This window comes from Limulus polyphemus, unplaced genomic scaffold (assembly GCF_000517525.1).
Source record: "Limulus polyphemus unplaced genomic scaffold, Limulus_polyphemus-2.1.2 Scaffold60, whole genome shotgun sequence".
NCBI classification, from domain to species: domain Eukaryota; kingdom Metazoa; phylum Arthropoda; class Merostomata; order Xiphosura; family Limulidae; genus Limulus; species Limulus polyphemus.
The window spans coordinates 745,681-756,932 of record NW_013665670.1 but is presented as its reverse complement, the minus strand read 5'-3'; the positions used below and the strand labels follow the sequence as shown (position 1 = coordinate 756,932).

Below are 11,252 nucleotides of genomic sequence, written 5' to 3'. Positions count from 1 at the left end.
CACCACCCACCATCAAGTCTTTTACCAACGAACAGTGGGATTGACTGTCACATTATAACGCCCCCAAGGCTGAAATGGCGAGCATGTTTGGTGTGACGGGGATCCAAGATATTATTTATGCAACAAAGTTCAGGTTCGTCATTATTCGTACGTTAATCTTTGATTAGAAGTATTTTTTAAGTGGCTTAAAATAAACATGCAACACAGTTGCACGCGGACTTTTTATTTATTTTTTGTTACAGATTTACCTAACCCACAAACCTTATTATCACGACAGCAAAATAATTTTTTTCTCGGACCATTTGAATAAATTATGAATGTGAGAAAAATAGCAACTACGTATTATAATATTTAGGCTTATACACGCATGGCAAAGCACTTAAGCTTCACACACACCATGGCAAAGCACTTAAGTTTCACACACACATACAAATCCTGATGCATATATGAGAAACGCAAAGCATAAATTAACATAGAGAAATTGTCAGCGTTATAGCAATAAGCAAACTATTCAGTAATAAACCTAATGCTATACAAAGAATAGAGTGGCTTAAAAAATAAAACCATTTAATATTAGTTTGTGTCACGGACATACGATGGTGTTTGCTAGTTATATTATTACCAATAAACAGTTAGGTCAAATTACAAGTGATTTTCTATAAACAAAAATTGCGAAGTTATCTCCTCATAGTATTGATTATTCAATCTCATATAAGAAGCTACGCTGCTTCTTTTTGAAACCAGTACGATAAAAGTTTTATTGAAATAACTCCTTTGGAGTTCGCGTGTTCCTCGGACTCACTTGTTATATAAAGGAAATAATTTGTTTTTGTATGGGTGTCTTTCTTTTGTTATGCATAAAAAAACCAGTACAAGAATAGCATTAAGAGACCCAAAACGTTTTCAGTTCGAACACAACGCTCAACTTTGGAAATTAATTTATCTAAACTTTTTAACGAAAAAGAAAAATATGTACTTTATGATTCCATAAGATACAATAAAAATTAACCACTATAAACATCGTTGACCTCTACGTTAAAATGGAATAACGTGCCATATTAAAATATACTTTAACATCTGTTCCTCATTTAAGATAAAGAATATATATATATATATTTAACTATTAAAAGTTTCTTATTTTACAAAGTGTTTAAAAGATACATATAGCAACAAAAAATACCATATACTTAAGAGTTAACAGAATACATTCTGCCTGATAGATGACAGAATACTGTCAGATAAAACCTCTGAATATGAATATGGCGAATTTGGCGTAGAACCTTAACGTGAAAGATATTTTTTACTTGAACTTTATGCGCACGTAGTCTTAACAGCCTGGTCAAAGACCCATACAGTTATAATATAACCTTCCTAATTTTGAACTACTGTCCAGCGGGAAAGTAGCCAGTCAAAAGCACTCGGTACCACAAAGTCTTTGTCCGGCTTAGAAATGAACAAACGACTGACTTCCATTCTTATAACGCATCCACAGCTGAAAGTGCGGAGCGTATTTAGCGGCATAACGGCACGAACTTAATACTTTTCCATGCACAACCTGACATGCAACCACAGAGCATGCAAAGCCCATAACATTAAAACCTGTTGAGGTAATATTAAAAGCTAAAAAGATCATTCTCTTTTGTTAAGATATTCCAGCAACAAATTTATGTTTGGGAATAAAAATGCATTTTATAGTAGTTTATTGGTTATTTCCATAACAACGAATAATATTTACTGATCTGACATTTTCAACGTAATTTAATTATCAAAGGCATAAGGAACAAGAATGATAAAAAAAAAAATTCTGAATTTTTAATAGATTAACTCACTTTAATCAAACAATAAAAAAAAGAAGGAATGTGAAAGCAGAGCTAAACATGTAAAACAAAACAAACAGCCAATCTATGATTTGTTCGTGTTAAATGATTTTATTTGTTTGCTCTTGGGAAATCCTATATCATAGGAGTAATGAAATTTGAACAATCTATTAAATACAAGTTAATTGAGGTAATCATGTGCTCAACTCACAATATTTATCCACTTAAGATAAAACATCGGTTATTATACAATAGAGATTTTTTTTATTTGAAATGTGTTTGACTGTAATTTAGAACATCTAGACTAAAAACAAGAAACGTCGCACTTTAAGTCCAGAGAAGTAAATTTATGGTACAAATTAAAATGATGGAAAAGTAAAGTGTACCCAAGTAAAAGAGGTATATTTTGGGTGTAGAAACTAGAAAGAGAAAAGGTATACATGGTTTATCATAATTAATCTCTATTTAAGCCTCACATTCAGAACTACATTAGAACTACAACATATATATATATTAGCAGTTATGGATGTTCAAATCCAAAACGTTCCACATTTAAAATTAACATTCACCGTCTGCAGCCAGTTGTTGGATGTTAGACGCCCCATTTTTTTTTTTTGGGGGGGGGGGATTGTTTACCTGTTCAAAATTTAGTTTACACTATTGCCTAATGTAAGGCATATAAAAGGAAAAGATATGTCTCTTTAGGTTTTAAAGGGCAATGTGTTTTTTCTTACTCTAAATGACAAGTAATGAACCAAAAAATGCTGCCCCATTATGGCATTGCACTTGTAGAAAATAGCAAAACTATTGTATTTTGCAATTGGGTCACTTAGCTCTCTATCCTCTCCGGATCCTTTCAATGTTAAAGTTAACAATAGTATGATAATTTTATGAATATGTACGTCTGTGTAGTTAATACGCATATTCATATACTACTACAATACTATGTAGCAAATCTTAAGTGACATGTATCTCACATTAAGAAAAGTACTAACATAATCGTTCACACATAGTTCTTTCTAATATTTAATTAAAATAATCATTGTGAAAATGTACATAATGAAACACACACATAAACGTTAATATAGTATCATTTTCCTAGGTTTTAATGAAATTTTGGTTCGTCAAACCTACCGGTTACTGTGTTAGATTTCGTATTACAATCCTGTTCCGTTCTACTAGACTCACTACAATCATCTGTTAAAATAAAAGCCTCCTCGTTAGCGGCAGTGCTGTTCCGTATATCGGCGTTGCATTTTTTGGCATCACTGTTTTCACAGCTGTCACCACCTTTATCTGTTTCATCTCGAGTTTCCTGCTCCTCAACATCATTGTCCTTTTTAACGTCCAAATTATCATCAGGATCAGTTTCAGCTTTATTTCTCGGTTCCCAAGTCATTTTGTTGTCTCGTTTTAATCGTCTTCTAGCATTTGCAAACCACGTGGAGACTTGGGTCAGTGTCATCTTAGTAATGATCGCCAGCATTATTTTTTCTCCCTTAGTTGGGTAAGGGTTCTTACGATGCTCGTTCAACCAGGCTTTGAGAGTGCTCGTCGAGTCGCGGGTCACGTTTTTCCTGCGTGCTACGTTCAACTCTAATCCTCCATATCTGAAAAATAAGAAATAAAATGAGGTCTCGCTTCCTGTTGTAAAACCAGGTTTGTCTTTCCATTGTTTAGATGTCAAATGACGAGTGGAAATATAAAAAATATATATACGCTGAAATTCAAGTTCAAGGAACTAAATTAAGTAGTGTTAAAGAATATGGTAAAATATCGATTGAAACAAGATGGAAGGTTGAGATAGGGCGTGTGCAGGAAAGTATAAAGTCATAAGATATTTGGTATTCGTTTTATGTTCCTTATAATTTTTCTACAGGTTGTTTTAAGATATAAAATGACATGATTTTATTCTAAACCTTAATCGTATACAAAAGCACTAAGATAATATTACAGACAGATAATAACAGCTACGATAAAAATAAACAACCAACAAAGTGTAATACATAAATAAATCTGCGTGAAACAAATTTTCTTCTAAATTATAGTTTCTTTTATACAGACGAGATAATATGAGTGAAAAATAAAATGTTATAATATTTTCATCATGGAGTACGTAACTCAAAGAATGTACCTAAGAACCATATAACTGAAAATATTATCTATTCATATTGTTTTCTTTGTTTGGAATTAAGCACAATGCTACAAAATAGGCTATCTGTGCTCTGCCCACCACGAGTATTGAAACCCTGTTTCTAGCATTATAAATCCGAAGACATGCCGCTGTGCCAATGGAAGGCTATTCATATGGAAATGTGTTTCTTAAGATAAGCGTTTTGTGTGTGTACTGCAATAACTTTAGGACCATTTAAATTGATTCTTAAATGTCAAGGAAAACATGGAATAAACCAACTGTACAGCATGCGCAAGAAAGTGTTGGTAAGAAAAACATAATCCACACAGAAAAGGATTTTTAAATTACCACACAAGTGATAATTAATTCGTATGTTTGTACGATTTGTATCTTAAGTAAATATTTATTCAAACTAATTGCAGTATGAAATTGTAAAAATACTCTAATGATAACGAGTTATCAAAGAATGTAAAGAAAGGCTATGTTGTTATTTTTTGCATGAATGTATCCAAATACCTTTTTCGTGCCACAAACTTTTTAAATCTTGCAATTGTAATTATCGGGAATTATCAGCTGACAGTGTAATATATATATATATAAATAATTAACTGGAGTACCCATCCCCTGGATGTTGTGTATGTTGAGTAAGTTCATGATTAATGAAAGGTTATCTTAGGACATGAAAAGTTGCTTTCCTTATATGTAATTGTGAAAAACGCAAAAACGCACATAAAAACTGTAAAACACAAAATGTGAAACCACAAGTTTACATGTATCTTCGCATGGAACCAACAAATCCCCACGCCAAATTTGGTGAAGATCCGTAAAGAGGAGGTGAGATAGTGGTAAAAAACACAAAAACGCCAATAAAAACCGCAAACCGCAAAATGCAAAACTGAAAATTTGTATGTACCCCCGCATGGACCTAATGAACATCCATACCAATTTTGGTGAAGATTCGTCCAAACACTGCGAAGTAGTTATATAGACAGACAACAGACAGTACTGTTATATCTATATAGATACATTAGTGTTTGGCAAATAAATAAAATCAGCTTTGTTCAAGTACTTAAGTTATGTAAGGGATTAACAGGGAAACCTTTCACAAGGAATTTATATTTACAACAATAAAATTACATACTTTGAAGGTCATCTTACGGTTTTTCTTTTGAACTTGAACTTCAAATGAACTTTGACATTTAATTTCAGTATATATAATGTTATAAACATTAAGATTTAATTACGTATTACATATTTGGCTTCTCTTGCTAAATTTGACCTAAGCCTAGTCTCACTAGTGAAACGTTTCTAGGGTAGTTTTTCCACCAACCCTCAATCGTTACTGTAATAACCTTTGCTGCCTTTACAATCATGCTTAGGAGAGGCTTCGTGTAGAATACTACCATTGATATTCCCAAGCTTAACTAATGTAAGAAATACAGATTCTTCACCTTTCCTATTTTGATTCGTAGGTAATTTTAAATTACTGAGTGAACGAAATCATTACTTTAGAGTGTATACGTTAGGGCAAAATAACTAATTATGAATCGTGTTTGTATCTTTTTTTTGTAGCATTCTTACACTAACTATATCAGTGACCTTAAAATACTTTAAATTATTATCAATATCAGTAGATACGATAATTGCCGTTAACGTTAGGCCTGCATTGTACGGTATGTCATGTGCTACACGGTTGGATTTCCAAATTGTATTGGCCTAACTGAAAATTTGACTTAGAGAACTTATAGATAATAATTTCATACAATAAAATGAATAACTGAAAGAGCTCCACACATTTTTACCTTAGGCCTAAGTTTCTTCGAACCGACGGCAGCAGTCAAGAAGATACAATGTCACAGCACTCATTTCGCCACGCTAAGTATGATGGTAAAGGCAGCCAAATATTACTGTACTAAAGTAGTAACGTTTGATGGCTGGTGATACGTTACCTGAGTGACATTTCACTAATAAAGATCAGTTTGGCTACTTAGTAACTGGAACGAAATAGAATCATGTCCATCTGCGCTTTACACATCAATACGTTCCTAGCATACCGAAAGAGACATTAATTATACCATTAAGAAATTAACATTTTGCTTGAGTAAAATATTATAGAATATTCCAAACTTATAACTGTGAACTTACGTAAAGTTAAATTTTGTTCCACTCGTACTTTATCCCGAAACACACATTTTAACTAAGTCGCAGTATTGTTATGGGTTCAGTTGTTGCAGAACAAACTGAAGATCTAGGAATTGTATATGTTACTATATACGTTTCTAAAGCCTCAAAATTGGCTAAACATAAATTTTTTCGGGAAGTATCTCATTAAATTTAGTAGTATACATTACTATATTTTCCAACAATTCTGCATAAATATATATAACCCTAATGGGCATTTTATTTGTTTGTTCGTTTGTGGCAAAGCACAAAGCTACACAATGGGCCATCTGTGCTCTGCTCACAACGGGTATCGAAATCCGATTTCTAGCGTTGTAAGTCCGCAGACATGCCACTGTGCCAGTGGAGGGGGGGTGGAATTTTATACTAACCTATATAAGTCAGTGACTATATACAGGATAAACTAGGGAAACGTTCTAATTATATGTTTATAAACAGCATAATTATAAATCGTATATACACTAAGAACGTATAACGCCAATATTAGCTGCTTTCGAATATATTAACCGAAAACCCATTTATCCTATAACTTGATCATAACGTTCTTCAATTACATCAGAGTTTACATATATAGTAGAGTTTACATATATTGACAGACAATTACATATATAACTGGCATATGGCAGAGGAGTACATTGAGAGAGTTTTTTTAGTTGTGAAGTGATATTAACATTATTATAAGACCTATCTTCCTCCCTTTCCTTGAGAGATTTTTTTATTTGTAAAGCGACTTTTACGTTATTATAAGGCCTATCTTCTTCCCTCCCCTTTTCTTCTCTTTAAAAAATTGCGTCACCCTTATTTCCGCAAAAGAAAAAAAAACACTGAAAAGGATTACAATCTTTATAAAGTAATAAACCCCTATAAATGCCAATTATTTATTTCAAACAAGATGTTGCATGAATCTTTCTTGGAAACGCGAAGAACACAAAATACCATTTTTAAACTTTTATAAATAATCTAAAATTAGTTACATTTACTCTGTTTCTTTCTATTTTGTTTTTCTGTTAAACATACTTTGTAAATCTAATATTTTATTTGTTTATGTACTTATATTTTGGCAAAAAGCTGCAGAATGGGCCGTCTGTGATGTGCCCATCACGGATATCGAATCCCGGTTTTTATATCTATTAGGAATGCAAACGTGTCATATGTGTCTTGGAAAAGTGAAAACTTTAGACAGCGTATTATTTGTGCTATAGTGTTACATCAAGTAATCAGGTTTTCCAGATCAAGTCTAAATGTACTATATATTTCTTTCATATCATCATAATATGTAATTGACAAAAGCTATTACATTTCAACAGATATGTTGTTCTTCTTGGCAGTTATTTTGATGTAAAATTAATTAATTCCAAAGAAATAATTAATCATCACGGGTGTTCGAAAAGTAAGCAATATTTTTCACCCCGCGCGAGACTAAAGATTATACATTCCTGAGGGTTATTAGGGTTTATTCGAGCCAAGTAAGCTGGTGTCTGAATATATTTCTTTGATAATATGCCCTTTGAGAACATCTACAATAAAGACTTATCATAGATTACTTTAATCATTGATTTCTCTAGATGCCATTAAAGTAACAGTTCTTCACACATACATGTTCTTCTCCAAAATACGCTTGGGCATAAAATACTAAAATGAAAATAAAAGCATGTCACGTGGTAATATAGCAGGCAGGAAATAATTGTTAGAGGAAGTTAAAACTTAAGTTTCGTTCTCACTGGGCTTAATAAATCTGTCGTAATAGGATTGTCTAAACCTTTTAATTATCAAACTAGACTAGTTAAACTATTTTTAAACTTTAGATACGATTAAACCGAAATACAAGTCCACACAAATTGATTAGTCACACACAATCTAGTTGTTCATAATAGAACCTTGCTAAGGGTCAGCAACAACTACATATTCCTATGTGATTATCGAAAACAAACAAATATATATATATATATATATATATACACCGTGGCAGATATTTAGTTTTTAAAGGAAATATGAACTTTCCTAAACTGGGGTGTTCAGGGATATTAATCGTCCCGCTCGCGAAAAAGAAAATTTTGCTAAGATCGTGGAGTTAAAAGAAATTTCAGAGTTAATTCATATCTGCTAATTTGGTTGGTATGGAGACTTGCCAGATGTCCGGGTTTACAGGAGACAGCGAGAAGACCAAGGCTGATGACGACGATGATGAGAAGAAGCAAGACGTCATCACTCCACAAAGCATATCTCAATAAACCCCATGTAAACAGGGTCACCTAGTGGCTGAGATCTATAAATCCAATGCCATGGCTGGGATCCGAAAATCAAAGAGTGCCGGGGAATTTGTTGTGGGGGAAACGGGAGATCCTCGAGAAAACTCACTTTCACAGGACAGGCGCCGAATAGTCTACCTATCCTGTACACAGAGCTTAAATTAGAGAATCAGCAAACTAAAAAGGGTCACCGTTGTGGTGGTCATTAAGTCTCAATAGGCTAATCAGAAGATAGAGACAGCCTAGACTGACAACAACTAGAAAGAAGTTAAATAATATAATAGAGTTTTATGAATAAAAAAATAAATCTTCAAAACCATGGATGAATCTCAACAAATGCTAAAGATAAATTTATAGTAAGGTAAAATTTATAGTAAAGCACAATTGACTTAAGAGTAAAAAAATACAAAACCAACGTTTTTTGGCACAATGAAAGGTAAAATCTTTATTAGTAGTTACAGCCGACTAGTTTCGGTAACACAGTTACCATCATCAGGGCTAATATCTATAGTGTTAGCTCAGAATATATTCAGCTACAAACTGTTAATGGATAATTTTATTTTCAAAAACAATGAAAAGGTCATGACCTGGCCTTCTTAGCCGTTCTGGTTAAAAACCACAATAATAAATCAAAATTGAGTGTATTTCGAAAACCTTTTGCCGTCAGCATACCATCCAATTTTAACTGTAACCACTCTTTAAGTCACAAACTAATCACTTCTTACACATATGCTTGGCGTGCCATTAATATACGCTCTTATAGTACAGATATAAACAACGAATAAGTTTATTTAAAAGCAGTAGCAGTAGACAGAGGTTATGACCCCATAATTGTCGACAGAGCTTTCTAAAAAATGAACGGCAAACATCAACAAATAAAATACTCTAAATTAACGCCATTTAAACATCTCAATATACCATTTTTTCCTAGGATTTCGGAAAAAAATCGCAAAAGGTTTCCGATTAAAAGGTTACAAAGTATCGTTCATCCAACAAACAAAATTGTCAACCATTTACAAACACTCAAAGATACAAAAAAAAACTGAGTGTAAAGGTGGAATTTACCAAATCGGTTGCAGTTGCGGTAAAATATACTAGGACAAACAAAAAAGGAAATTAAGAACGAGATTGAAAGAATACCAGTATAACATAAAACATGATAACACTATGTCCTCTACTGTAGTTGAACATTTCTGTAACTGTGAACATAATTATGACTGGAAAAATGTAAATATCTTAAGTAATGCACAAACAACCATAGAAAGGAACTTAAAAACGAGTATTTGTATAATTAAAAATAGACGTGCGTGTATGGATAGAGACGACGGATTAATCAACATGTCTCATTCGAATACTTATTTAAACTTAAATATTCCCTCATTTACGATTTCCTCTCTACCCCTTGTTTTCATGTCTTTGTTTTTGAAAATGAACTCACCCATTAACGGTTTGTAGCTGAATATATGCTAAGCTAAAACTATAGATACTAGCTCTGATGATGATAACTGTGTTACCGACGCTAGTCGGCTGTAAGTAATAATAAAGATATTACCTTTCATTGTGCCACAAAACGTCGTTTTTACTCTTAGTATAGTAGTACAATGTGTCTGAAAAGATATTACAACAGACTTGTTTATGAAAATTGGAATAACATTCGATAAACTATCACTATAAAGATTTTTATTCAGTGAATTCAAATATAACTCTGTATATTATCGAATGAATATCTTTGTAAGGTACATAAAGCCATTTCTTACCTATAATTAAGCATGAGGCTTGAAGTCGAACAATTAATATGTATTTAAAAAGCTCTCTTAAGATGCGTGAGGCAGAAACTTTACGGATTTTACTGATACATAAACATATAGAAACTCATATTCATTCATACATTACTCTATCATAATAGTCTAGGTTTCTACGTGAGTGTGTGTGTCTACATTTTCTACTCTCTGTACTACATGCCTTTTCATGACAGTGTAATTTATAAAGTAATATTGGCACGCAATCAGCAGAATATAGTGACAAAATAGCGTAGTCGATATTTTGTGCACTTTATACCTAGAATAATTAACATAATTAAATGACAATAAAAGAAAGCACTGTCAATGTTTGTGAACTAGAGCATAATAAAAAATATACTTAGAAAAACTGTGAATTAAGATGCGCAGACGAAGTTCCTATTAACTGAATTCAGAAAGTACATACGTAATTCCACGAGGCTAAACATCCATATCATCTTACATCCATAAACATCCATATCATCCTGCCTAGGAACTTACGACTAGACTAAACATCCATATCATCCTGCCTAGGAACTTACGACATCTTAAGCACATAATGTTGGAATGCTAACAAAGACACAATTAAAGTTATCAAAAAGTTAATCCTTTGGCTATCACAGTAAAACATATTTCAGATATTACAGTATGAAGATATTTATGCTGCAATATATATTTTAATATAGTTATGCACAATGTGAAATCATAAAATTAATACTTATCGGGAAAGAGCTCACTATGATGGTTTTTGGCAAATTTAAGTGGGATGTAACGGTAACTATCAAATTAACAGAGCATCTTAGGTTAGCCAGGATGATTTTGTAAAATCCTTCTTGCTTTCTCGATTAGCGCGAATCAAACTAAAAATTTAATTGTTCTATAAATTATTATCAAATAAATATTATGAGATATTCTGGACTGTTCATAACCACTAATGTATAATGTTCGGTTCAAACAACAGCAAGCTTTCACATAGTACGTGATAGCAAGTCTTAAGCAAATGTGTACTATGAGGAGATTATCCAATGATAAGTCGCTAAATTTATTTTTTCAATACAGTATATATATATATATATATATATATATATATTTT

General features: G+C 32.4%; 1 protein-coding gene across 1 annotated transcript in view; it reads right to left on the bottom strand.

Moving 5' to 3' along the window:
- Window positions 1-11,252, bottom strand: part of LOC106464469 (iroquois-class homeodomain protein IRX-6-like) — a 60,269-nt gene that overhangs the window by 4,733 nt on the left and 44,284 nt on the right. The window contains exon 4 of the mRNA XM_022392671.1: window positions 2,952-3,427. Coding sequence (XP_022248379.1) covers window positions 2,952-3,427 — 476 coding nt within the window. The remainder of the gene's footprint in view (window positions 1-2,951; window positions 3,428-11,252) is intronic.